This window comes from Equus caballus, chromosome 10 (assembly GCF_041296265.1).
Source record: "Equus caballus isolate H_3958 breed thoroughbred chromosome 10, TB-T2T, whole genome shotgun sequence".
Taxonomy (NCBI): Eukaryota; Metazoa; Chordata; class Mammalia; order Perissodactyla; family Equidae; genus Equus; species Equus caballus.
Genome location: NC_091693.1, coordinates 13,741,982 through 13,769,423, shown reverse-complemented (window position 1 = coordinate 13,769,423; position 27,442 = coordinate 13,741,982). Strand labels below are relative to the sequence as shown.

Genomic DNA, 27,442 nt, shown 5'->3' with positions numbered 1-27,442 from the left:
GGCAGCGGCAGCGGCGCTGCGGGCGCCGCAGGGCCGGGCGGAGTGAGGATGAGGCGGATGCGCTCCACGCACAGATGCGAACAAGAAGCTTTTAGTGTCGCCCTCCCGCAGCCCCCATCTCCCCGCGCCGTCCGCCTGGGCTGGCGGCTCAGACCGGCGCTGCGGCTGCCCGGGGGTCGGGCGGAGCGAGGATGAGGCGGATGCGCTCCACGCACAGCGCCGCCGCCTGCCTCGTCTCCCGGCACAGCGCCGCCAGGCTCAGGAAGCCGTGCGGCAGGTCCTCCACCACGCGCAGCGTCACGGGCTGGCCCAGGCTGCGCAGCCGCCGCGCGAACATGACCGAGTCGTCCAGCATGGGGTCCAGCGCACACGCCTGCGGGACGCGGGGAGTCGGGGGACACATGGACACGGGTGGGGGGAGGAGTTAGAGAATGAGTTTAACTGGGCTCCCTGGCCTCTACCCAGCTTCTCCCTTCCTCCAGAGATCCACCGTCTCTCTTTCCCCTTCCCTGACTCTCCAAGCCCAGCGGCTGCCCCACTGCCCCTTGGTGCTCAAGATTGCAAAAGAAAATGGCAATCCTGACTCCCTTCCGTCCTCCCTTTGCCAGGCCTTCCCTCCTGATGGCACATCTCTTTCTGGGCTTCCTACCTCTTCCCCCTCCCGGGAGTTCTCTTCCCCAGGTGCGCCTGGACCCCACCCGCCCCACTCCTCGCGGATGCAATGTCCTGGTCTGGCGCTTACCACGATGTGCACGGGCGGCAGGCTCTGCAGCATGCTGTCTGGTGCCAGCAGCGGTGACATGAAGGGATTCTTGGCGATGGGCGACGAGTAGAGGGGCATCCGTGTTGCGCCCTGGCTGGAGCGCCTTGGGTGGAAACCCTCAGGGAAAGCGGCCCCCACGCCGCGGCTTCTGTCCTTCGTGCTCATCTCCTCTTGGGCTTTAGCCGCTTCCACTGTACCCTCTGACTGAAGTAAGAAGTTGACATCCGAGGGTGTGGAGGAGGCAAGTGTCTCTGCCGACAGCGACAGCTCGGGGTTTTCCGATGTCTCAGAGCTGCCCTTTAGGCTCAGGTCATGCAGTGTCAGGCTCTTGAGGGAGTCTGTGCCCAGAGGGCCCTCAGGCTGGGCCAGTGCTGCTTCAGACACGCTGCGCCGCATTGGCTCTGGGAGAGGAACAGGGTCAGGAAGCTGGCCAGATACACCTGGCTCTGCTGGTTGGGTATGTGGGTGGCTGGCAGGGAAGGTCATGGGAAGGGCTGTAGCCTCTGGAGGAGGAGCTGCATCCTAGGGCTGTGGAGGCCTAGAGTGCTCCCCAAGACTCCTTCCTTGGGGATGGGTGGGGAGCTCCAAGTGCCCCAGGCTGCAACTCTTAAGGTAGGGGTGGAAGGAGTCATTAGGTCTTGGAGGTGGAGCTGTGTCCTAGTGGAGGGGGGTGTGTGTGTATGTGACTGGGAAGGTTAAGTGCAAGTCATTTTACCTCTGGGAGCCTCAGTTTCCTCCTCTGTACAAAAGGGATAAAAATAGTCCTTATCTCACAGGAGGTGGTGAGGACTCAGTGGGATAAGATACGGGATTAGGTACTGCTACTCTCTGGGAGGTCATGTCAACATTAAGGTTTTATTACCAGGCCTGGTGCCCTGTTCTAGCTGCCTCCCTGGCCCCAGCGTGAGACCCAGCCAACTTTTTATGGCCACTTGACACAGAAGGTATGGAATGGATCAAAGCGGAGTAGTGATGGCTTTGTGGCCACGTGGCAGGCCCACATGACTTGAAAGGAGGCTCTGTTCACAGGGTGCTAAAAAGAGTCTTGGGGATATATTAGATTCCCAGGGAACCTACACCTGTAGCCACATAGATCTGCCCTCCAAATTTCCTTTGTGTTCTTCAGTTTTGTCCCTTCCCTTGGAGTAACCAGGCAAGCAAGTACTCAAATGATGCTAAAGATGTGTATCTGGCCGGCTTGGTGTGCCTACCTTGGCCTCAGCTCCAGTAGTTTTATCAGACCCCTGCTGCTTACCACTAGGGCCAGGACCCTACATTTTTTAGTTTTTTCACTTGTCTTTATAAATCCATGAAGGCAAAATGCAAGGTGATATGAGAAGAACTGCAGAAGTGCATCATGACCCAGAGGGTCACTGGGACAGAACTGTTGACTAGAGTCACAGGGCACAGCCAGTCACAGGTGCCAGAATCTCCCAAGAGCACCTACTGTGTGTCAGGTATTGTGCTGGGTGCTTGACAAAGAGGCGCATGCAGTCCTTACAACAGCCTTATGAGGCAGGTACTCTTACTGCACCCATGTCACAGAGGAGCAAAGCAAGGCTCACAGATACCGATATTTGCTTACATTATCCAGCAGCCAGTGAGTACCTGGTACCATAAGGAGCTAGACTGACATGTGTGCCTCTAGGGGCCCACTTGTCACCATATCCTACAAGGAAAACCCCAGTGCTCAATGGTCCATGTGCCTAAAATTCAAATCCCTTTTAATTGTTTTTGTGTGTAGTTTGTATCTATTTGAATATCCTAAAATGAAAAACTTAATTTAAAATAAAACACCCAATTGGAATAATTTTCTGAATAATAGGAACTGCATTTACTTTTGAACATGCAATTCCTACTACTTAGGAAATAATGATTTGCTAGAGATAGAAAGTTGGTTGGTTGATTGTACTTCAAAATTCTTAAGATGTTAAAAAAAAGGTGGGGGAAAAATAGATCCCTGGATGGAAGTGATTTTTGGTTGCCTGAGGGTCCTGCCACCCACCCAAGGCTGGGAATCTCCTCCACTTCCTGAGGTCTGTCCATTGTGCTAATCTGGCCACCCCAGCCTCCTAGGCCAGCCCCTGGAGGTGGGTATTACCCCCACAGGCGTCTGTTAAAGGTCTGGAAAGAATCTAGGAGGGCTGCACTCCCACCTGAGGGCCTAAGGGCTGGTGTTCTTGGGAGTGAGAATGAAGACATGTGGTAGGCCTCTGAGTCATTTCCCAGGGTGCCTTTCTGGCAGAGGCTGTTTGGAAGGCTAAATCCTATAGTTCCTAGGACTCTGAGATGACCTGGGGGACCAGAAGTCCTAGGTTTTCCAGATGTGGGTTGTAGTGGCAAATCAAGATATTGTGGTAGGGACCAAGGATGGATAGGGGGCAGAACCCAAAGGTGATCTCTGCTTCCCTGTGTGCCCAGGCCATGGCCCCTTAACTCCCCCAAGACTTTGGTGTGCCAGGCTGTCCTTCCTGGCCACTGTGGATGGGTTTATGAGGGGAGGGCTTCACTCACCCACCACAGGAACCAAGTTGGTGTGGGCCTTGTGCTTGCTCAGCTCCAGGAAGGAGTTGAGCCATGAGGAGGCATTCAGGCGCAGGTCCCGCAAGAGCAGAGCTGTGTCCCGCCGCACCAGCCCCATCATGCCCAGTGCCTTCTGGTCCGAGTCGGAGTGGTCCTCTGTCTCCCCACCTGTGGAGTGTATGTGGGCCTGAGTTGGTCTCTTCTCTTTCTGGGCCCCTTCTCAACACCCAGAACTTCAGGTATCTGTGTCCCCAGGGACCCAAGAATATCTGATCGTTTCAGTAGGATCTCAGATTCCTCTCCTCAGCCCCTCCTCCCTTAGACCCAGGAGACTGGGCTGTAGCCCCTGTCCCTGCAGGACCCAGGCATCCAAGTACCACCAGGCCCCCAGGTCTGTGGGTGTGACCTTACCAGCATAGGCGCTGACACACTTGGAGAGCACGCTGAGGGGCAGCAGGGGGTCCATGAGGCTCAGGAGGCGGGAAGGAGAGGCGGTAGACTGCAGCATTGTGGCCGGGTAGGCTGCCATGATGCCATCTGGCACCCGTACTCCATAGGCTGCTGCCCGAAGGGATACGGTGAAGCAGAGGTTCCCACCTGCACTGTCCCCTGCGAGACATATCCGTTCGCCTGTGGAGCCTGGTTTGAAGGAGGGGCTCGGTCACGCCTGGCAGGGAGGAACTCGAGCTCTGGGCCAGGAGCCCTGGGCTCTCAGACCTGGGGCTTGGGGGCCCCAAGCCTGAGGTCTAGCCAACTGCAATTTTAGAGACTGGTAGACTGAGGGAAGGATTTGGACCCATCTGGAGGACAGTGGTCAGAGGATCAGGCCGACTTAGGACATGGAGGGGCCCAGAGATCAGGAAGCTCTGGGGAAGCTTGCAAGGCTGGAGGTCAGAAGCAAGGAGGGTGGGTGGTAGGAAAGGAGAGACTAAGGGCCATTTCGGGAGGGAGGGGCATCCAAGGCCAGGAGATGGAAGGCCAGGGTTCAGGCTGACAGCACAGAAGGGCCACAGGCGTGGCCCTGCCCTGCCCTGCGCCTCCCAAGATGTCGGAAGTCAGAGGTCAGAGGAGCTAGAAGAATGGGCTGGAGCTGGGCCAGTGTAGGACAGCAGGGATGGAGAAACAGGAGGAGGAAAGACAAGGTCAGAGGAGATGGAGAGGTGGAGGGGATGGAGCATCAGGGCTGGAGTGGGGGAGCAGGAGGCACAGGAGGAAGTGGTTGAGATGGAAGGTTGGGTGAGCAGAGGGGCAGTGGGGGAAAGCGCTGAGGCAGAGATGGAGGAGAGGGGTAGGGGTGGGGGTAAACATGTGGCAGAGGGCTGGGTGGTAGGAGATGGAAGGGGAGGCTGCGGTGAGAGACTGAGGCTTGAGCCACTAGATGGCTCACTCCCCCTGCAGTATGAGGTGGGGGCTGAAGCAGGCTGGATTAGGAAGGGGGAGCGGGTGTCAGTGAGGGGCTGGGATTCACCGAGGAGGGCGCAGTGCTTGACGGCCCAGCAGTAGGCGTAGAAGCACTCCTCCAGCGCACGGGGGAAGGGGGCCTCGGGGGCCAGGGAGTAGTCGATGGAGAGGATGGGGGCGCCCAGCTCCTGGGCCCAGCTCTTGAGGTAGGGCTCGTGGGATTTGGAGGTCTGGGCCACAAAGCCGCCGCCGTGGATGTGCACTACGAGGGACCGGGAACGGGGTGCCTGCTGGGGACGTGGCCGCAGTTCCAGGCTCCGCGGACCCTCGGACTTCACCAGGCTGCTGAGCTCCTTACTGTCCTGCAGGGTGAGGGAGGAGGAGGCGGGTGAGGCTCGGGTGGCCTGCCTGTACTTCACCCCACCCAGTGGATGTGCTCAGAGACAGGAGGGGGTACGGGTGTGAACAGAGAGGCGAGAGGGTGTCTGGGGGTAGCTCCTGGGGAGGGGACTGCCTATGCTCCTTGGCTCTGTACCTGCTACTGGCTGAGGCTAGGGCCTTACCTGTCCTTCACGCAGGTCGTAGGAGATGAGCCTGACGAGGACAGGCCCGGGGCCTGTGTGGGCCAAGGCGGGTGAGATGGTGACTGTGAGTTTGGGGTCAGCCGTCAGTGGCATTTCAAAGGCCTCTGGTGGCAGGCTGAGCAGGCGGCTTACCCTCACGGTGGCCGATGCCATGTTTGCTAGAGACTGAGGGGAGGGAACAGAAGGGGTGCTGGGAAGGGGCTGCTTGTAGGGGTTTCCCTGACACCTTCCCTTGGACCCCCAGTCTTTTCCCTCATGTGCCATCCCTGGGCCTGGAGCCCTGCAAAGACCTGAGGTGGCCTGGGTTGGGTCTCTGGGCCTCAGTATCCCCATTTTGTAACAGGTTGGGGCTCTCATTGGGCCCTATGCTCACCGATAGCACCTCAATCTCAGTGATATTCCAGAAGGCTTTCCAGAAGTGCACGTCTAGGTTCTGTGTGATCCGCTCAAATTCGGCCCCACGCAGCTCTGGGTCGATGGCAAAGCGGCCACTGGTGAAGAGGGAGCTGGCAGTCACACCTGGGGGTGGGGAGGAGCATCAGGGAGCCTGGTGGGTCAGGCTGCTGGGGCAGGGGTGGGGAGGAGGGACAGGTGGGGAGGCGAGACTTCATCAGGGCCTGGCCAGGACTCACCGAGGCCCGTCTCATTGCGTTTGTAGTGCTCCCCGAAGGACACCAGCCCAATGGAGATGGTCTGCAGGAATGGCCGGATGGCGGGTGTGAACTGTGGAGAGATGCCACTGCGTCACCCAGTGCCCAGGAGAGGAAGAGGGGCCAGCAGGAGTGAGGGGCAGAGACGGGGAGGGGGTATGGCGCAGTCATTCAGCAAACACTTAGTGAGCTCCCACTGTGTACCAGGCACTGCTCTAGTGCCTTCATGGTGCTGATGCTGTCGAAGGGAAGACAGACAATAAGCAAATAAAGACATGCCATATAATGTCAAGTAATGACTAATGCTTTGAAAAGACAGTAGGTGGAGGGGACACAGTGACGACAAGGGGTCAGGCTACTTAGAAGGGTCTCCAGGATGGGACTTGAGGGATCCGAATGAAGCAAGGGAAGGCTATTCCCTGCAGGGGACATAGCAAGTGCAAAGGCTGTGAGGCGGGTCGGTGCTTGGTGTGGAGAAGGAAAGCTAGAGGCCAGTATGGCCAGAGCAGAGTGAGCAGGGGAGAGGGCAGGGGGTGAGGTCAGAAGCAAAGGGACTCACACAGGGTCTGAAGAATTTGGGTTTATTCCAGACGTGGGGTGGAGTCACCGAAAGGTTGTGAGCTGAGAGTAAGATGATGCAGGGATTTCCTAAAAATCAGTGAGGACAGAGATGAGGTGAAGCAGGCAATAGGGACCAGTTAGGGGCAGCAGAAAGACAGGTGGAAGATGGTCAAAGACAGATAGGGCCAGAGATCTTGAGGCAGAAAGACAGTCAAACGGGGAGACACAGTGTCTGAGAGAGGAGCTGGGCAGCTAAGAAAAGACAACAGGGAGACAAGGTCAGAAAAAAAGCCACAGGAGGCTGGGCAAGGGGCCAGCAGGGTTCTTCTGTTCATTCAACAAATACTGGCCTAGGTCCTGCTGCGTGCTAGGCACTGGGTGGGAGCAGGGGCTGAGCGAGATCCAGAGAGGAGGCCTCTGCCCTCCTGGGGCTGACATTTTACACGTGGAGGCTGTCATGCAACACAGCACACCTGGGCCCTCACAGGGTAGCTGTGAGGCATAGCCCTGCCCCTGGCCAGGGGCCCAGTGGGCCATAGAGCACAGGGGTGCCTGGCCATTGTGGCTGGGATGCTGGCTCTGGTGGCCCCGGAATCTCTCTCCTGTGACTCCAAGGTCATGGCCGGGACACAGGCAGGAGCCAACTGGCCCAGCTGGGCTGATCAATATTTCTGGGTTTAGCTTAGGTGAAGGGAAATTCCCAGGAACACCCAGGCTGGATTGGTGAGGACAGGCTGCCCTATGGGGAAGTGTGAAAAGGTGAGGTGGGATGGAGGCTGAGAGGCTGCCAAATTCAGCTGTCACTAAGGTGGGGGAGGCCCAGAGAGGGTCTGAAGGGCTACCGGGCCACATAGCTCCAGCTACTCCTGCTGGGGTTCCCTGATATGGCTAGTGACTGGAGGACCCGGCACTGACCCCAGACAGAAGCAAGTTAGGCCTCTGCTCTGAGCCTAGTGCCTCAAGGCCCCCCAGTTCGGAGTGCCCAAACTACTTTTCCTATGAATCTGAAGGCCTTTGGGCTGCCTCGCTGTTGGTGCTGAGATGAGCTGTGTTTCTCGAGGCTGGTTTGGGGTGGCTGAGGGTAGGAGAAGACCTGCAGCTGGGGGTCCGGGCCCTGGTTCAGGGAGGAGAGGGACCACAAATAAGTCTTCCTCACTGTCACCAACTCAGATGTGTTCCTTGGCCCTCTCCACAGCCTAAAGATTCTGATTCTACAGCTCCTCAGGTGAGTCAAAAACCCAGCCACGGGGCTGGCCCAGTGGTGCAGTGGTTAAGTTCGCACGTTCTGCTTCTCAGCAGCCCGGGGTTCCCCGGTTTGGATCCCGCGTGCGAACATGGCACCGCTTGGCAAAAGCCATGCTGTGGCAGGCGTCCCACATATAAAGTAGAGGAAGATGGGCATGGATGTTAGCTCAGGGCCAGTCTTCCTCAGCAAAAAGAGGATTGGCAGCAGTTAGCTCAGGGCTAATTTTCCTCCGAAAAAAAAAAAAAAAGCCCATCCAGACCTGGGGCAGTCCAGCAGCTGTGGGCCCTCTCCCCTTGAACCTCCATAAAATGGGGCTAGCACCCTTCCTCCCTGCCTCCCATGCCTCCAGTGGGATGACTAAATGGGGCGTGCTCCTATTGATGGGCCTTTGAGAACAATACTGACTATTCTCCTAGCGTCTCAAACTTAAATGACTTCAGAGGCCAGACAGGTCCCAAAAGAGTGAATGAATCTCCTGAGTGTAGGATGATGGAAAGGAGTGGGGACTTGTGCAAAAAGCTATGCCAGGTAAAGCTTGCTTACTATGGTAGATTTGGCCTGGGGGCCACAAGTTTGAGACCCCCGTGTAGCTCTGTCTGAGCCCCAGACAGCTTCCCCTTTGTGATTCTGCAGTTTTCTGAATCCAATAATACTGACTATTGGGGTTATTCTACTGTACTATTGGGCCAGGTGAGGGACCACTGGGTGCTTTCACCATGGGCCCAGAGGGACAGGGCAGGGGGCTCACCTGGAAGCCCAGGCAGCGGCCGTAGAAACAGCCCTTGTGCAACGTGACGTACTCGCGCAGAAAGTCTGCGATGAGCCGTTCATCACCCTCGAAGAAGAGCCTCCCCGGCTGGTTGGTGTCCAGCAGGCGCTGGGCATAGTAGGCCAGAGCGCGGAGCTGGGTGAGGGCGGCCAGGTAGGCCTCGAGTTCTGCCAGGTTGTGGCTGGTGCGGAAAAAGATGCTGCGGCGGTTGGCAGCCACATAGCGTGATTTGTGCAGCAGGTGCGCCAGGCAGCAGCGGGCTGTGTGCACCAGGCTGCGGAACCCGTTGGCCGGCGTCTCTGCATCCAGGTCAAAGAGGTGTGCCTTGCCCAGCAAGTGGCCAAGGGGTGGCTCCAGCCCCAGTGCCTGCTCCCGGATGCCAGCAAAGACATCCCACAGCCGCCGTGCTGTCTCCCCAGGGCCTTGGCTCGAGAAGAAGGCCATGTTGTCCTCTGCCAGAGTCACCAGCGACTGTGTCATTGTGCGCAGGTCCATGGTGTTTGTGAGCCGCGAGGCTGTGGGCAGGTGGGGAGGCATATTAGGCAGGGCTGGATCACCCCTTGCTCAGCTGGGGCCCTTGGGTCCATGAGTCCAGGCTCTGCCCTCCTCTTCCCTCAGACCCAGGTGTCAGACCCCAACCGCATCCTTCAGACCCCAGGGTGGAGTCTAGGGCCTCATCCCCTTCCTTCCTCAGGACCCATGTGTCCAGGTACCCAGATCCTTTCTCCCTCCTCAAGAGCTAAGAGTTCAATCCCTCAGCTCCCTTCTTCCTCAGACCCAGGAGTGCAGGCCCCAGACCCTTCTTCTTCAGGCTCCAGGGGCTCCTGCTCTCTTCTTTGGGACTTTTACTGGCTCCCTAGCTCCAGTATCTCGCCTACAATCCAGGAGTCTATCTATCCCTCTTTCTTCCTTCAGGCACCCAAGAGTTTAGCCATCTGTCTCCATTTATTCTCCTTGGGCCCAGGACTCCTTTTCCTAGGTTCTGAGAAGTATGCATCCCCAGTTGGTCCCCTCTCTCAGGACCTGGGAGTTCCAGGCTCCCATTCCACCTCCTCTCAGGCCCCAGGTGTCACCCATAAGCCCTTCCCCTCCACTACTATTTGGGAGAGTTCAGCCCTCAGCCTACCCATTCCCACCTACCTGGTGGTGTCCCAGGACCCTGGTCCCAAGCCCAATTCCTAAACCCAGGAGTTCATAATTCTAGCCTTACTTAAAACTGAGGAGTCACTCTTGCCTCCCTCCTAGTCCCTCAAGTCTGGCTGTGGAATCCCCTCCAAACTCCAGCTCTTTCCCTATTCCTCTGATGGGTCCCCAAAACTTGGTCCCACTGCTCCCTCAGCTGGTCCCCTGGCCTTCGGGCCTGTCCACTTGGCTCAGATTGCATGGGCCAGCCCTGTTCCCCTGCCTGCCACAGCAGCACTTGTTGCTGTCGTTAACCTTGAGCTCACTCTGTGCCAGACCTGTGCTAAGAACTTTGTGTGCGTTTGCTCATTCAGTCCTCACTAACCCTCTGAGACCCAGACTGCCTCGGTTTAAGTTTCAGTTATTGTCGGTAGCATCCCCATTTTATAGGAGAGGAAACTGAGGCCCAGAGGTGTTAAGTAAGGAGTTGAAGGCTGCATTGAAAGTGGCAGAGCAGAATTCAAACCCAGATCTCTGGGTCCAGAGCTGTTACTTAAGCTGGTCTTCCTCCCAGGGCTCTGGAGGCTGGGCCTCTAGCTCTGGCTTTCAAAAACTTGCCCTGGACTAGGCCCGACTGTCCACACTTGAGGGTCCCCGGTGATCTTTCCTCTGGGATCCCCATCCTGTCACCTAGGTCTTGGAAAAGCTGCCCTTGCCCCCCTTGGTGAGGATGCTGCCCTCTGCTCCAGAGATTCTTCCCTCCTGAAGCCCACCCAGCACCTTGCCTGGCTTCTGGGTTGATGGCTCCCTGATCCCCCAGAAGAAGGTGTCTCCTTTCCCTTCCAGGCCCTGAGGTTGGCAGCAGCCATTCCTGTCTCCTAGCTGGCCGTGCACTCACCCCTCCCAGGCCTCTTCAGAGCTCTCCCGGGCTGGGACTGCTGACTGTGGCTAGTGCCAGTAGCAGCCTGGGGCATAAACCCAGAGAGGGGCCCAGCCTGCTCAGGGTGTGGCCACCCATTCCACCTCCCACCCAGAAAGGACAGTGAGAATCACGTGCTGTAAACAGCTAACGGAGCCCAACTCCCTGCCCCCTCTGCCCGCTCCCAGCCCCAGCACAACTGGGAGTCCTTGTCCCAGGCTCCTCTGCCTTAGAACCCAAGAGTCTGGGCCCCTAGCCCTCTCCTTCTTTGGACTCAAGAGTCCAGGCCCCTGGCCCCTCCTCTCTCAGACCCAGGGGTCCAGGCCTCTCCTCCCCCAGACCCAGGAGTCCAGGCCCTCAGCTCCTCCTCCCTTAGGACTCAGAAGTCTCAGCCCCCGTCCTGAACAAACTGTCCCCTCTCACCCAGCCAGGCTGTGCTCCCTCTCCCGAGGGTGAATTCAGGGAGCAAGGGCCTACTGATCTCCACTCCCACCCCCTCAGACTGGCCCTGGCACAGCCAGCCCCAGCTGTTAGGGGGAGAGAGAGGGTAGCTAGCCCTGCCTGTCCCTCCTGGGAGGACAAAAGCCGATTAAGGACAGTGCCAAGCTTGGCTAGGGGCCTAAGCCATAGGTCCTACTGTGTGGTATTTTCACACTGGGGATTCAGTACCCGCCACTCACCCGGCACAGGCCATCCTGCTGTGACTCTCATCCCCACCTCACATATGGGGAAACCGAAGCTCAGAGAGACACTTCCCCTCTGTTAATCCGTGTACTCCTTGCCTGGCCAGCTTTTTCTCACCCTTCAGACCTCAGCTTGTCACCTGAAGAGACATTCCCTAACTGCTCCTCCCCATCTAAGATACCCCCCATCTTTATTTTCTGCCATCATACTTAGTTCTTCTTCCTAGAATTTTACACAATTATAGAATTTTAGCAATTATCATTTGTTTGCTTACATGTTTGTTGTTTGTCTTCCCCCAGGGGAGGAACCAGGCTTCATGGAGCTATGAAGCTTATAGGGGGTGGAGGTCGGGCTCTTTTGGAAAAAGAGTATAAAATCACAAACACAAAATTAGGTACAGGGCCTTGGAAGGGGCCTGTGCAAATGAGAGGCCCTGAGGCCTCAGTGTCATTTGCTTGGCTGTAGGTGAATCCTCCTCATCTCTCCCCCTTGAATGTCATCCCCACAAGGGCAGGGGGTGGCCCCAGGGCCCACTGTGGGGCCTAACACAGAGTAGGTACTCAGCAAATATTTGAAGAAGGAAGGAAAGATTGAAGAGTCAGTGGGGGCAGAAGCAGGTGGATGGGGGCTTGGGAGAGGACTACCCCTCCCCAGGGAAGACGGACATATGGACAGACAGAGGCCTCTGGAGGCAGTGCTAAATGGCTGTGACAATGGAACACTGGCCCAAGCCACTTGCCCGGTGATCCTGGATGAGCGTGGTTTCCTCATCCGGGAATCACACTTGGCCATCCTGCCCACTGAGGCAGGAGATGAGTTTTGTAACCAGGACTCCATGGGTGGCATTTTCTGCACGCGGTTTGCTTTGTGGATCTCATTGGCCTCTCTGGGATGTATACTGCGCCATTTTTCTCTGTGGCACGTATCACCCTCTAACACACATCCAATTTATTATTTGTGTTGTTTGCTGTCTCCCTCACTAGATTATAGGCTTGCTGAGGGCACGGACTTTGTTTTATTCACTGCTGTACCCCTAGCCCTTGCACGGTGCCTGGCACAAGCCAGCATGTGGTATTTATTGCATGATGGACTGTGGTTTCCTACTTTATGAAGCCACTGTCATTTACTTCCCCTCTGTGGGGTGGGGATCTTTACTGAAGATGAAGACAGAGAAGACTTGGACAGAACAAGTAACTTGTGCAAAGTGGTGGGGAAGAGGCTGGATCCCAGGCCCTCATGACTCTAGGGTCCTGCCTTTTGCCCTGTTCCAGGCAGCTCCCTCGGGGCTGGGCCGGGTAGAGCCAGGAGGAAGAGAAACTTCCAGAAACTTGCTAAGAATCCCAGGCAGAGGGCACTGGGGCAGGGGCAGGCCCATAGGGCCATGGGCGAGGACTGGGGCAGAGATAGGGCTGAGAGATCCTGCCACCTGGGCACCAGCCCTTTGCCCTAAAGAGTGACTAGGCAGTTGGACACATTGCCTGGATTTTGGCCTCTGGGGACTGAGCAGGGGTGAGAGGCAGTGGGGAAGGAAGTTGGGGGAGGATGGAGGAAGGGCCCAGTGTGGGGTCTGGGAGGGGCAAGGGTTCTGAAGGGGAAAGGCCTGGGGGGCAGATGTAGGAGGGGGGCTTGCGAGTGTAGCCCAATCCCTTAGTGTGTGCATAAAAGAGCAAACACTGCTCTAACTGTTCTTCTTATTGCTTCACATGTCCCCACAACCCATGAGGTCAGGACCATTATCACTCCTTTTGGTAGAAGAGTAAACTTGAGACGCAGAGGTGACAGACTGCTCGGGGTCACAGAGCCAGCAAGGATGGCACTGCTTGTCTCTGCTGTGTTTCTGTGTATGTCTGAGTGTTGCTCCTTCTCTCTGTCACGTCTCAGCCATGTCCTTCCTGGACGGTCAGATGTGAGTGTATCTTTGAGGTTCACACCGATGTACATATGTAGGTACATGTCCTGCCTAGTGTTTGTTCTGGCCTGTTTGTGGGTGGGTGTGCCGACATTTTTCCCCAGTCTGTGTGTTTTTATGTTTCTCAGTATGTCTAAAGGTGTGTTTGTATGCATGTGTCATCGCCTGTGTGTGTTTCTCAACCTGTGAGCATATCCGTGTCTCTATTTCTCTTGGCCCGTGAGATTTTGTGGCCATGTGTTTGTATGAGTATGGACATATACATTCATATTTGTGCATATCATGGTCCCTGGGTGTATGCCCGCATGTGTGTGTATGTGGTGTAAGCATCTCTCCCCATGTGCTCAAGCCAGAACTCATGGCATCATCCTGGCCACCTCCCACCCCCATCTAATCCATCATGAAGTCCTGTTCACTCTGCCCCTAGAAACCTCTGGAACCTGGCTCTTCTTCCCACCCCCTCAGCACCCTCATCTGGATGATTGTAACAACTCTGTGTCCCTGATTTTGCCCCCTTCAGTCTCTTCTCCACACAGCAGCCAAGGGATCTTTCTAAAACATAAATCCGGTCACACACTCCCAACTCTTCAACTCCCCTATCCTTGCTCTCAGGATAAAGCCCCAAACCAGGTACAATCTGGGCCCCTTGCCTGACCAGCCTCCTCTCTTCCTCCCCTCCCATGCTGAGCTCTTTCTGAGCCATAATGTGCCACTTCCATGGGCCTCAAGGTCTCTGTCCATTCTGTCCTCTTGGCCCTCCCTGCCCCCCTTGCCCAGCAGTCAACCCTTGCTCATTTTTGGGTCCAATGTCGCCTCCTTGGGAAGCCTCCCTCTTACATTTTCTCAGGGTTTTCTCTCTTGTATTTATCACAGTTTATAATTATATCTCATTTGTGGGGTTATTTGAGTAATGTCTGTGTCTACAGCTCAATGTGAGTCTGTCCTCACCACCAAGAGCCCAGGCCTGGCATAAATAAGCATTCAGTGAATGTCTGCTGGACAAATATGTGCAAATGGAGCTTTTTGGGTCCAGAATCAAAGTTGGGACACACAGCAGTTTTGAGCTCACACACTCCCTACCGTCAGGAGGCTGGGGGTGGCCATCTCTCTGCCCTCACTGGTCAGATACGGAAGCCCAGATGACTGCTCCCTCAGAGCCGCAGTGTCTCATCTGGGAAATGGGGTAATCATAATGACACTAGCGGCATCCTGGCATCTGGTTACTGGCAAGATCAAACTGATGACTAGGACTGCTCCAGCCAGCCAGCCTGGATGCCTTTGGGGCAGGGGCTGGGTCTGAATCAGGAAATGATGGGTGAATCTCAGGAGCTTGGGGGAAGGAGCCTCTGTGAGTAGGTGGGTCCATGGGGTTGTGAGTAGGACTGGCTCAGTGCTGTGCAGGAAGCCCTACCCAAGAGGATTTTGACTCCTTACGACAACCTTAAGGGCAGCACAATTATTATTATCCCTGTGTTACAGTTCACACCTTCCTTCACTTATTATTTCAGTAAATATTTGAGTGCCTATGTGCCTGGCATATCAGGCTCTGGAAATGTGGGGTAAACAAGGCAGACACATCCCTGCCCTTGGTGAACTCACTGTCTAGTGGGGAGTAATAGTAATAATAACCTCCACCTCTCCTGAGGGCTTTCTGTGCGCCAGCACCAAATGCACTACACTCATTCAAACCTCACTAGAGCCCTACAAATCAGGTATTCCTATCACTATGCCCATTTTATAGCTCAGAAACTTGAGGCAGGGAAGGAGGGAGCCTGTTGCCCAGTGTACCACAGATCATAGGCTGGGGAAGCAGGTCTCCAATATCCAAGGTCTTAACTATGGCCTGTAATGCCTCTGGGTACACTGTCCTGCTTGTGAGGCTGTCTTGCTGTGTGACAGTAAATGCCCTTGGGCCCCAATCTGAGCTCCAAGCCTGTCTGAGCCTGCGTGTGTGCATCTGGAGCCAACTCCAGTTCTATCCTTGGCTAATAATGCAGCCTATGGCTGGGAGAACAATGAGTTTGGGGTCTCTGGGGCCCCGGGGCTATGTCAGTTGCTTTCCTCCACAGGAACTTCCCATAGGTCCTCAGTTGGACTGACAAATACTCATAACTGAGCAAGGACTCAATGAGAGCCCCTGCCTGAGGCTTGCAGCATCTCTCTTGGTCTGTTAGTCTTTCTCCAGCCTGCTGAGATCTGCAAATAATGTGACACCCTAGGGAACCCAGGTGTAAGCCATCCCTTTTCCCCAGGGAGGGTGTGCAAGTTCAAAGCCGACCCAGGGCCCCCTAGTCCTAGAAGGACTCGGGGTTAGGAAGTTAGGCACCAGGGGAGCGGGTCTGAAGCAGGTGGTTTGACAGCAATGGATGAAAGGACTGAACTAAGGATGGGAGGAGGGGGCTGTTTTGAGTCGTATTGGCCTCCTGGCATCCCCTAATACGGAGCACCCCTTCCACCTACCTTTCCCTTACTCACTCCTAAACTTCCTGTTTGGGCAACAGTTTCAAACCTCTTCCCCATTATCCTTTCAAGAGTGCCAGAAACCTGAAAACCGGCGCTTGAGCCATTACCCATGTGGGAAACACTGAAGGCAGGAGTTGCCAACGGTCACACAGCGAGTACAGAGCGGGAGCGAGAACCCTGGTCTAGTACACTCGCATTCTGGACTCTATTCTCAAGATGGTACTAGGTTCTCCGGTAATCTCTATGCCTGGAGTCGGGGTTGGAGGAGTAATCTGCTCTCACATCACCCCCTTCTCACATGGATCATCCCCGCACCCCCCGCAGGGCGGCAATGGGCCAGCCCAGGGGCTCCCCCACTTCTCATGGCAGTGGGTCAGTCCACTCAGTCCCCAGTTCCCCGCAGGATGTCCAAGGTTCCTTCCGGGCTGCTGCCGACCCCAGCGCGCTCACCTTTCGCCTTGCCTTTTCGCCACCGTCGGCGGCTACGGGTCTTGGACCCCTTTTTGGTCTTCTCCGAGGCCAGGGCCTCAGGGACCCTGGCGTGCCCCGTTTCCATGGCGGACTCCATCACCTCTCCGCGGTCCCCGCGCTGGGCCAATTCCAACCTCTAGGCCCCGCCCCGAAGGCCAATCCTTGCTACACTCCACCGCCGGGCCCCCATATCACCCAATCCTGGGCTCGCTCCTCTCTGGGTCCCGTCCCCTGAGCAATCTGGGCCTCACTCCACCGCCGGGCCCCGCCCCCAACCGCTAGGTCCTACAGCCTGGCCACGCCCCCTCAAGCGTATTAAAGGGCCCCAGACCAAAAAAAAAAGGCAGCCCTGGAGGCGGCGAAAAGCGTCCTCCGAGCAGGACTAGTGGAGAGTCCCATGGGGGTCATTCCAGCAGGGAAGCCTAGATGTTCTCACGTGCTGACGCTCAGCATCGCATTCCACTCACCTTCCCACGAAGGGATCCTACAACGCGACCCAGCCCGCCCGCTGGTTTGGGAGAGTGGGGCGCCGCGGAGCCTCAGCTTGGGGGTGGGGGGAGGGCTAGGTTCTGCGGCGATTGAAAGCCGGGGCGGGGCCCCAGCGCTGGAGGCGTGGTTTGCCTGCCCGCCGGTTGAGGAGGAAGCCCCGCCTTCTTCTCCCGCTCTTTGTCTCTTAGTTCTCTCATTGCTCTTTCTCAGGGTTCTTTGCTTTCTCCCTCCCCGCGATAATGGTAAGGGAGGGGAAGAATACTCGGCGCCTGCGCGCTAGCCCCAAGCCGCGTGCCAGCCGCCGGGAGGAGCGGCGGTAGAGGGAGGGCCGTGTGCCTGCGAAAAGGCGGGAAACAGGTGACGCTCGAGGCTCGCGCATGCGCACAAAGTCAACTGCGTCTCGGGCGCCTGAGGGGAAGCGGGCTGGTCTGTGGCGGCGCTGTGGAGAGGGCGTCTCTCGAGACCTGGTTCTGGAGGCGTGAAGAAACAGCTCTTCATCGTCAGCGCCGGAAAAAGCAGACCGGCGACCCTCTTTGCCTCATGACCCTCCTCCCTGCCGTCCCAAAGCCGGCGAGCAGCCCTGAGAGACTCCCGTTCCGACTTCTCCTCCGCCCTGGGAGACGCAGCCCTTCCGGGAGGACAGGCCTCCGCGAGAGCAGCATGGCGGCCTGCGGACTCGCCCGACTGGGCTGCCCTGTTTGCCCTCAGGCCGCTTCAACAAGGGACCCCTCTGTCCGCGGATGGAACGTGCGCGCCTGCCTTCTGCATGGCGGGCTTCTGAGCCCAGGGAAGGAGGGTCGGGGCCTGAGCGGGAGCTGAGCCTGCACCGCCGGGCCCCTGCCCGCTTCGGAGGAGGGGAGGGAGAGCTGGCAGCCGCCGAGTCCTGGCCCGTCCCCCGCCTCCGCTGCCCCCTCCATCCAGCCCCGACCTTGCCCGGACTTTGGCGGACCCCACAGCCCCTCTCGCAGGCTCCCTTCCTGAGAACAGCCCCAAGGCCATGAGGCCTGGCTGGCCTGCGACTCCCCTGGGGGGCAGCCTGGCCGGGGAGCGGTGTCTTCCTGGGAGCTCAGGATCCTAAGTCAGGACGGAACCCCCGAGGGTAAGGGTCCGCGTCAGCCTGTGTCGTCAGTGCCTGTGGCGGTGTCTGCACAGGGCTGTGCTGGGTGGTTTGGGGACGGATGGGTGGATACTGGCAGGAGGGCAGCTTCCCTGGTTTCCTGGCCCCCAGCCCAGAGCCCTTGCCCACTTCTGTGTGATTGCCCCCCAGTCCTCTGTGGGGGGCAGCCTGGTGCAGGGGAAGAAGTCCCACCCTGGCTTGGGTCCTGGCTGGGCCGCTCCCTCAGTGCCTGGCCTCAGGCACAGCCTTCTCTTCTCTAGGCGTCAGCTTCCTCATCCATCACTGGGGCTGGGGCTCTTTGTCTGGCAGGACTGGGGAGGGATCACCCGGGCTAACTGACGTACTGGTGGCCCTTAGTACCCCTGACTGAATGAATGACTGTCCTGGGAGGCTCCCTGTCCCCCAGGCTCACACTCACCCGTGTGTCGGTAGTGTCTGTGCTTCTTGCTGGGGCTGTTCTTCCCAGGTGCTGATGTCCCACCATATCCTGACATCACTCCATAACCAGACTTCCCCTTGAAGACGAGCTTCATTTCCTGGGCCACTGTCCCACCCCTTGTGGATGGTGAATCGGATCCTGATTGAGATCCCGAATCTGATTCTGAATCCAGATCTGTGACCCACTCAAAGCGTGTCTTCCACCCTGAGGCTGGTTGCTGTGAAGACATTTGGTTCCATTCTGATAGAAATCCCCACTCCATGAAAGATCCCTGCTGGGATTTGGCTCCCTGCACTGGAGCTGTTGGCTGGGCTGTAGGGACTGACTGTCCTGGTGTCTCTTGGGACATAGATTCAATCTGGGCAGGTGGCCCATTTTGGGGTCCATGTCTAGGCTGGTCTGGAGGTGTTGATCCAGCTTCTCGCTGAGCTAGAGGTGGCTCTCCTGGGCCAGATCCTGTCTGGGCTGCACATCCCTCTCTCAAGTGTGGTTCCTTTTGACTTCTAGATTCTAGTCCTGGCCCAGGTCTCCGCTGCAAGGCAGCTTCCTGTTGAGCGAAGCGCACCCTTTGTGTGGGAGGTGATTGCTGTGCTGCAGGCTCCTGTGGGGCAAGAAATTCCTGCAGCAAAGCATTTTTTTGTTGGGTTCTAGGCTCCTGCTGGGATTCAGCTTCATGTTCAGCAAGGGACTCCTGCTGAGTGAAGGGCATTTGCTGTGAAGCAGGCTCCTGTTGGGTGTTGGGTCCCTGCTGAGTCTTAGATGCTGGCTGGGCTGTGGGTGCCTCTTCTGGCCCAGGCTCTGGCTGGGTGATTGGTGTCTGGTGTGGCTCAGGTTCCTGGTCAAGCCTAGATACTGTCTCAGCACCTGGCTCCACTGTTGTTATTTCCCTCAAGGAAGATGTTGATCTCCCAGGCCTCATCCTTCTGCCCCTCCTCCCCGGTGCCTCCCTACTCACAGATCCCGCATTGGTTCCTCATGATGGCATCTCCCTTTGGGTTCCACTCCTTCATCCTGACATTCCTGGTCTTCCTTTTGAAGGCAGTTGGCAAGTGGGCCGACCACTGCTGGCCCCCACTCCTGTGCCAAGTGATGCACTTGTGTGCCTCCTGCTGTGGGAGGAGGGATTAGGGACAAGAGGAGGCTGTGTGCCTATCACTCTCCTAACAGAGGGGAGGGGCTTGTCCTAGTGTGTCATAAATGGGGCCCCGCCCCACTCACCACTCAGTTAAAATGTTTTTTCTCCTAAGGCAAGCATGCCAATTTAGTCGTCTGTTTCATCCGGGATGACAGAAGCCAGATTCTGGATGAGCTTTCTGTTTTTTTCTCCCTTTCTGATGTTTGAGGAAAGGGTCCTAGGGGGAGGCAGTCTCTATTCTGTTGTAATAATCTTTTCTTCTTTATTCATTCTTTCAAATGCTGGCCAGTTTAATTTCCTTATATTATTGCTTTGATCATTTCACCCCCATGTTACAAAAAAAATGACATCCTCCCATTTTTGTAGCTTGAAGTCCTTTTAAATGGTATTTGAGATCTTCCACAGCATCTCTCTAGCCTTGAACTGTGGTTCTGCATGTGTCTTCTATACTACATTGGAAACTCACAGAGCATAATGACATTAATGATGATGATGATGACAATCATAAATACTAAAGGTGTTCTAGGAAACTGCCAGTTATTGTTTTTTTAAACCTATATTATCTTAAATAAGACCATGTCTGATTCATTGCTATACTTGCTTTCTTTGCCCCATCTAGCTCTTACTCTGGAAGGATTTGTTGAATGAGTGAAAGAAATAGTTGGGCTGTAGAGGGAGAGAGAGTGAGGGTGGTGGTGGGGAGAAGTGTGTGTAGAATCTGGGGAGGGTTTGGAGTGGACAGGGTAAAGTGGATCATCTGGGTTGAATATGAGTTGCCAGACCCCATTTGAAAGAAATGATTTGGATTATTTACATTTAAAAATATTTATTGACTTCTGTTTCCTACTTGCCTGGTTGTATTTTAGGTCAGTTGGGATTAGCTAGGAAATCGGGGTTTCCTGGTTTCTTTCAGATAATTAAGCTTAAGCCTGGGTAAGGGGTGGGCACAGGAAAGACTGGGAGGGAGGAAAGCAATAGAGGGAGCAATAACCTTGGGAAAATGCTTTTTGAGGCCACTAGAGTGGAGACAGGGAGGGCGAGCTTGAGGTGGGAGAAGAGCATCCTCTAGGTGCGCTCACTGCCTCTTGACTGAGAATGTTTCATTGGGAGAGTGGGCTCTCAGAGCTCCTACAAAGGCAGAGCGAAGCTTGCTAGCAGACATCATTTGAGAAATTGCTGGCAGGCTCTGGAGCGCTTGTTTGGCTTCCTGTGGTGCCTTTGGTGCCCTAGGGTGAAAATAAAGGGTAGAAACTAGTGTTAAAAACATTTAAAAAATTTAAACCACACATCTATGGACAGCTAATCTTCAATAAAGGAGCTGAGGTCCTACAATGGAGAAAAGAAAGACTCTTCAACAAATGGTGCTGGGAAAACTGGACAGCCACATGTGAAAGAATGAAAATTGACCGTTCTTTTTCACCATTCTTTATTTCACAAAAATAAACTCAAAATGGATCAAAGACCTAAAGATTAGGCCTGAAACAATAAGTCTTCTAGAAGAGAATATAGGCAGTACACTCTTTGACGTCAGTTTCAAAAGAATCTTTTTGGACACCGTAATTCCTCAGACAAGGGAAACAATAGAAAGAATAAACAAATGGGACTTCATCAGACTAAAGAACTTCTTCAAGGCAAGGGAAAACAGGATCGAAACAGAAAAACAGCCCACTAATTGGGAAAAAATATTTACAAGTTATTTATCTGACAAAGGGTTAATCTCCATAATATATAAAGAACTCACACAGCTCAACAACAAAAAATCAAAGAACCCGATCAAAAAATGATCAGGGGACATGAACAGACATTTCTCCAAAGAAGATATAAGGAGGGCCAATAGACACATGAAAAGATGCTCATCGTCACTAATCATCAGGGAAATGCAAATCAAAGTACACTAAGATATCACCTTACACCTGTTAGAATGGCAAAAATATCCAAAACCAAAAGTGACAAATGTTGGAGAGGTTGTGGAGAAAAAGGAACCCTCGTACACTGTTGGTGGGAATGCAAACTGTTTTAGCCACTATGGAAAACAGTATAGAGATTTCTCAAAAAGTTAAAAATAGAAATACCTTATGACCCAGCCATCCCACTACTGGGTATCTATCCTAAGAACCTGAAGTCAGCAATTCTAAAAGTCCCATGCACCCCTATGTTCATCGCAGCATTATTCACAATAGCCAAGATGTGGAACCAACCTCAGTGCCCAGCAACTGATGATTGGATAAATAAGATATGGTATACACACACACACACACACACACACACACACACACACACACACACACACACACAATGGAATACTATTCAGCCATAAAAAAGGACAAAATCGTCCCATTCACAACAACATGGATGGACCTTGAGGGTATTATGTTAAGTGAAATAAGCCAGACAGAGAAAGACGAACTCTATATGACTCCACTCACAGGTGGAAGTTAACATATAGACAAAGAGAACTGATTGGTGGTTACCAGGGGAAAGGAGGGGTGGGGGAAGGGCACAAAGGGTGAAGTGGTGTACCTACAACATGACTAACAATAATGTACAACTGAAATTTCACAAGGTTGTAAACTATCATAATCTTAAAAAAATTTTAAAAATTTAATTTTTATGAGAGCTTTTAAAATTATAAAAGTAAGACATCCAGTGGAAAAAATTAAAATAAAAAAGTATATCCAGTAAGAAGTAAAAGGAAATTTCCCCTCCCCAACCTCCACTGCCCATTCCCCAGAGCTAACCACTGTTAATAGTTTGCTGCTACATAGTCTTCCATATCTTTTTGCATGTAAACATAATAGTTTACTTTAAAAAACAAACATAAGATTATATGATACTTATTGCTTTGCTCTACACTTTTAACAATTTTTTTTTTTTTTAAAGGTTGGCCCCTGAGCTAACATCTGTTGCCAATCTTCTTTTTCTTTTTCTTTTTCCTTCTTCTTCTCCCCAAAGGCTCCCCAAATAGTTGTGTATTCTAGTTGCAGGTCCTTCTGGTTGTGCTATGTGGGGTTCCGCCTCATTATGGCTTCCTATCTGAACTGGCTAAACCCTGGGCTGCCAAAGCAGAGCGTATGAACTTAACCAGTTGACCACTCGGCCACGGGGCGGCCCCCCAAAATCTTTTTTTTTAATTGACGATATGATAGTTTACAACATTGCGAAATTTCAGTTGTACATTATTAGTAGTCAGTCATATTGTCGGTGTGCCCCTTCACCCTTTGTGCCCACCCCCCATCCCTCTCGCCCTTGGTAACCACTAAATAATTCTCTTTGTGCATGTGTTTGTTTATCTTCCACATATGAGTGGAGTCATACAGTGTTTGTGTTTCTCTATCTGGCTTATTTCGCTTAACATAATACCCTCAAGGTCCATCCATGTTGTTGTGAATGGGATGATTTTGTCATTTTTCATGGCGGAGTAGTATTCCATTGTGTATATATATATACACGGATCTATCTATCTATCTATCTATATATCTATATCTATATCACAGATATCTATATAGATATATAGATATATATATACCATATCTTCTTTATCCAGTCATCAGTTGATGGGCACTTAGGTTGGTTCCACATCTTGGCTATTGTGAATAATGCTGCTATGAACATAAAGGTGCATAAGTCTCTTTGAATTGCTGATTTCAAGTTCTTTGGGTAAATACCCAGTAATGAGATGGCTGGGTCATATGGTATTTCTATGTTTAATTTTTTGAGAAATCTCCATACTGTTTTCCATAGTGGCTAAACCAGTTTGCATTCCCACCAACAGTGTATGAGGATTCCTTTTTCTCCACAACCTCTCCAACATTTGTTATTTTTTGTCTCGGTTATTATAGCCATTCTAATGGGTGTAAAGTGATAGTGTAGTTTTGATTTGCACTTCTCTGATGATCAGTGATGTTGAGCTTCTTTTTGTGTGCCTCTTGGCCATCTGTATATCTTCTTTGGAGAACAACAAATCTTTTATTATTGCAAAATATTACACATTGATAGAGGTCCATAAAAACTTATATGTGCAGTTCAATAAATAATTATAAAGCAGATATTTGTGAAATTACTACTCAGGCCTAGAAGTAGAATATTGCCCCCTCCTTTTCTCATCACTATCTTCCTCCCTCACAGAGGTAATCCTGATTCTTATAGTAAGCATTTACTTTCTTTTCTTTGTTTTACCACTTACTTATGTATTCCTAAATAATTTAGTTTAATTTTGCCTGTTTTTGAACTTTGTGTAATTGAAATTATACTTTAGCTATTCTCTCATCTTTGTTTTTTTGCTAAACGTTATGTTTGTAAGATTCATTTACATTGTTATGTGTTTGTTCGTTCTCATTGATAAACAATATTCAAATACACCACCATTTACTTATTCATTGGTCCGTTTTCAGTGTGGGGTAGTTATGAGCAATGCTGCTATGAAATTTTTGTACATGTCTTCTGGTGTATATAAGCCTGCATTGCTTTTGAGAATATACCTAAGAGTGGAATTGCTTGGTCACAGAACTTAAACTTTAGTAGATAACTGCCAGCACTTTTTCAAAATGATTTACCAGTTTACACTCCTATTATCAGGATATGAGAGTTTCTCTGTCCTGCTCTTTGTTACACTTAGTATTGTCAGACTGTAAAATTTTTGCCAATCTGATGATGTGTAGGATATCTGTTTGGGTTTAATTGACATTTTCCCACTTACTAGTAAGGTTGAGTGCCATTTCATATGTTCATTAGTTATTTGGATTTCCTTGTCTCTGAAGTGCCTATTCAAGTCTTTTGCCTTTTTGTCTGTGGTGTTGCCTGCCTTCCTTTCATTGATCTCTAGGAATTCTTTCTATATTCTGAATATTGATCCTCTGTCAGTTATATATGTTGCAGATATCATCTCCTACTTTGAAATTATCATTTTATTCTTTTTATGACCAAAATTTCTTCATTTCAATGAAATCAGATTTGTTAATCTTGTCTTTTATGGCTTTTACTTTTTGTATCTTGTTTAAGAAATTCTTTCATACCCCAAAATCATGAATATATTCTCCTATATTCCCTTATAAATTTATCTTTCAAATTTACATATTTAATCCACTTGAAATTTATTTTTGTGAAGAGTGTGAAGAAGGGGTCTCTGTATCTTTTTTTGACTTAATATGTTGTGGATATCTTTTTGATCAACACATAATGATTTACCTCATTGTTTCTGACAACTGCACCATTGCCCAGTTTGCTTTGGATAAACATTTTTATTTCCATTTATTTGTCAACACAAATACTACTATATTTAATATTCTTGTAGGTATATCTCTGAGTATCCATGCTAGTATTCTATACTAGAGATTTCTTTCTTTTTTTTTTAAAGATTTTATTTCTCCTTTTTCTCCCAAATCCCCCCGGTACATGGTTGTGTATTTTTAGTTGTGGATCCTTCTAGTTGTGGCATGTGGGATGCCACCTCAGCATGGCCTGATGAGCGGTGCCATGTCTGCGCCCAGGATTTGAACCAGTGAAACCCTGGGCCATTGAAGCAGAGTGTGCGAACTTAACCGCTCGGCCACAGGGCCGGCCCCTTAGAGATTTCTTGAAGTGAGATTACTGGGTTAAAAGGTACATGCATTTAAATTTTTGATAGGTACCTCCAAATTGTATTCTGCTTCCATCAACAATGATAAGGATCCTGATTTATCGTGTTATTGATAATATCATAATATCAATCAGTTTATCATTTGCCAGTTTACTTTTTATATGATATTTAAAGACTGCTGGATTAGCGGGAATCAAATTCTGTTTGATGCTGACACTGGTGTCATCTTCAGAGATCAATGACCAGGTCCCCAGCAGCCCCATCTCCCTCCACTTTTTTTTTTTTTGAGGAAGATTAGCCCTGAGCTAACATCTGCTGCCAATCCTCCTTTTTTTGCTCAGGAAGACTGCCCCTGAGCTAACATCTGTGCCCATCTTCCTCTACTTTATATGTGGATGCCTACCACAGCATGGCTTGCCAAGCGGTGCCATGTCTGCACCTGGGATCCGAACTAGCGAACCCTGGGCCACCGAAGCAGAACGTTGCGAACTTAACCGCTGTACCGCCGGGCTGGCCCATCCCTCCACTTTGATAAGCAATGCGGTTCTAAAATCTGAGATTTTTATTAAACCTTTCTGGTATTAGGAGAATTTTATCCTGCTTTTCTTCCTTTTCCTGTTTCCCCACAAGTTGACATTGAGTAGAAGGGGCTGATATGTGTGCTCATCCTGGTCTTCATTTTATCTCTCTTGTCTGTTCTCAACCCCTGCTTCATCTCTGGTTGGTTCCACACAGGGACTCTGGTTTAGGAAGGTCATTCTTTTGAAACTTACTGGTTTTCTTCACATTGCCTTTGAAATGATCACAGGGACACTGCTTCTGTGGCAGCCCAGGCACTGTCGTGAGTTGTCTTGTAGGAGCTCTCAGGAACCAATCTGAAATAATGAGATTATTGCTTAGAAGGGAGGGTTAATATGTTTGAGAGTAGGGAATAGAGCAGGGCTTCACTTGCCATCTTCCTTTCCTTTCAGTTCCTGTTTCCTACTGCAGTGTGGTGGGGAAAAAGGTCAACACAGAGCATTAGAGGAATCCAGTTATATGAGCCCCAGGACTTCTGAGTTGTTTTTCTGGAGCTGTATTGGCAAGAATTTGGTGGCAGGTTTAGAGGGGGCATCACAATATCATTAGGGAGACCAAAAAATGAGGAATAAGACCTAGATGTCTGCCTTTAGTGTCTGTTTACCTCAGGTAAGCCATTTTGCCTCTCTGATTTCAGTCCTACCTGTGAGTAAAATAAGGTTGAGGATAAGATCCAGGAAGCTTTTGGAAGGCAGTCCTGAGTTCTTGGAGAAAAGGGTCAGAGGCGGGGGCAGCCAGAGATTCAGCCAGGTCTCCCTTGACCTTGGAGGAGTCCAGCTCTTGGCTGAGACTCAGGAAGAAAACAAGCATTGGTGCTGCATGTGGTGGGCTGGTGGAGAGGGGAATGAATGAGGTCAGCTCAGTTAATATCTGCAGTGGTCTCAGAGAGAGAGTCAAGGAAAAAGTTGGGATCATGATGGTGCATTGCTGTTGTTGATGCTGAATTACTGACCTTTGCACTCACATTCTTGGCTGGCTGCCTGGAGCCACCTCCCAGAAGCCTGACATTGGTCCCTGTGGCCTCTGGCGACCCCTCTCGGAAGGAAGCAGGTCACTTCCAGGCTCTGAAAAGGGACGGGGCCAACAGAAATGGTCCCCCAGCTTTGGGCTCCCTAGGTCAATGCAGTTCCATTTCTCTTCCTTTTTTGCTTTGGGATCTGGGGTACTTCAAGAGATGAGTATTTTAAATGGATAAGGAATTGAGGTTTAAATCTGTCCTAGAGAAAAGCTAAGCTGGAAGTATGGAGACAGAATGGCATTTGGATGGAAGAGAGAACAGAAGGTGGGGGTCAATCAAGACCTTAGACCCTCCACCCCCTACCCACACACACTTTAACATCTTCATGCCTTAAGAATTGAGCGCAAGGAGCAGATTATCCCATAAACCAGTCAGGATCTTCACCTGACCTCCAAGTTTGCTGTATTTGAATCCATAATCCCAGTTCAAGTATAAGAGGATGGTATTTACCTTTGTTGCCCTGGAACAAATCCATTCCTCTTTTGTCCTATGTTCAAGTCTGTCTTATCACCCGTGCTATGTTATTCCCATTTTGCGATACCTGAAATATTTTTGTGACAATCAAAGATGATGGTTTATAGACTTGAGAGTCTGGAGCCCAGATGATGCTTCATCTGTGTAGTAGTTTCTGATATTTCCTGTCAGCCTTCACATGGTTCCTCATTGTATTTAAATGAAGCTCTATTATTGCGCAGTTGTACTTTTTTGCTTGAAATCTGTTGTGGACTGAATTGTGTCCCTCCAGAATTCATGTTGAAGCCCTAACCCCTAGTACCTCAAGATAATTGTATTTGTAGACAGGGCCTTTAAAGAGGTGACTGAGTTAAAATGAGGCTGTTATTGTGGGCCCTGATCCAATCTGACTGGAGTCCTTATAAGAAGAAGAGATTTGGACACACAAAGAGACACCAGGGACACCAGGGATGTACGTGCACAGAGAAAAGACCATGTGAGCGTATAGCAAGAAGGGGCCATCTGCAAGCCAAGGATAGAGGCCTCAGAAGAAACCAAACTTGCTGACACAT

The 27,442-nt window shown here is 51.9% G+C and overlaps 2 protein-coding genes and 1 long non-coding RNA gene across 40 annotated transcripts in view; 1 reads left to right on the top strand and 2 right to left on the bottom strand.

Moving 5' to 3' along the window:
- Window positions 1–27,442, top strand: part of LOC102148130 (cell adhesion molecule CEACAM6-like) — a 436,353-nt gene that overhangs the window by 10,855 nt on the left and 398,056 nt on the right. For 6 of the 25 annotated variants that reach the window (XR_011422395.1, XR_011422392.1, XR_011422393.1 and 3 more), the window contains one exon: window positions 5,930–6,213. The exons of the other annotated variants lie outside the window; for them this stretch is intronic. The gene's annotated coding sequence lies outside the window, so the exon portion shown is untranslated. Of the gene's footprint in view, window positions 1–5,929; window positions 6,214–27,442 lie in introns of those variants that run through there. 25 annotated transcript variants of the gene reach the window in all.
- LIPE (lipase E, hormone sensitive type) lies at window positions 76–19,701 on the bottom strand. Of its 14 annotated transcripts, XM_023651379.2 has the most exons (11): window positions 19,066–19,701; window positions 18,090–18,327; window positions 8,477–9,012; window positions 5,904–5,994; window positions 5,645–5,790; window positions 5,251–5,436; window positions 4,755–5,049; window positions 3,698–3,925; window positions 3,278–3,454; window positions 743–1,164; window positions 76–373 (listed from the first exon to the last, which is right to left on the bottom strand). In XM_023651379.2, the coding sequence occupies exons 2-11, from the start codon at window positions 18,202–18,204 to the stop codon at window positions 149–151; spliced, it is 2,421 nt and encodes an 806-aa protein (XP_023507147.1). In that variant the 5' UTR covers window positions 18,205–18,327; window positions 19,066–19,701; the 3' UTR covers window positions 76–148. The 14 variants fall into 14 exon arrangements, with proteins under 14 accessions (XP_023507147.1, XP_023507144.2, XP_070080604.1 ...); XM_023651376.2 differs by having other exon boundaries at window positions 18,090–19,395; XM_070224503.1 differs by lacking the exon at window positions 5,251–5,436 and having other exon boundaries at window positions 19,066–19,272.
- LOC138915928 (uncharacterized) lies at window positions 20,055–26,345 on the bottom strand. Its single transcript, XR_011422429.1, has 3 exons — window positions 26,043–26,345; window positions 25,594–25,695; window positions 20,055–20,471 (listed from the first exon to the last, which is right to left on the bottom strand). It is a non-coding gene; the product is annotated as an uncharacterized lncRNA (long non-coding RNA).

Bases quoted from the DNA above. Each gene is read 5' to 3' on its own strand.
- LIPE (XM_023651376.2), bottom strand. From the start codon at position 19,029: ATGAGGCCTGGGAGATCAACATCTTCCTTGAGGGAAATAACAACAGTG. The intron at 5,995-8,476 runs GTGAGCCCCCTG...ATCTCTCCACAG, and splicing joins GCCGCTGCCTGGGCTTCCAG to TTCACACCCGCCATCCGGCC. The intron at 5,437-5,644 runs GTGAGCATAGGG...CCCTCCCCTCAG, and splicing joins CTGAGATTGAGGTGCTATCG to TCTCTAGCAAACATGGCATC.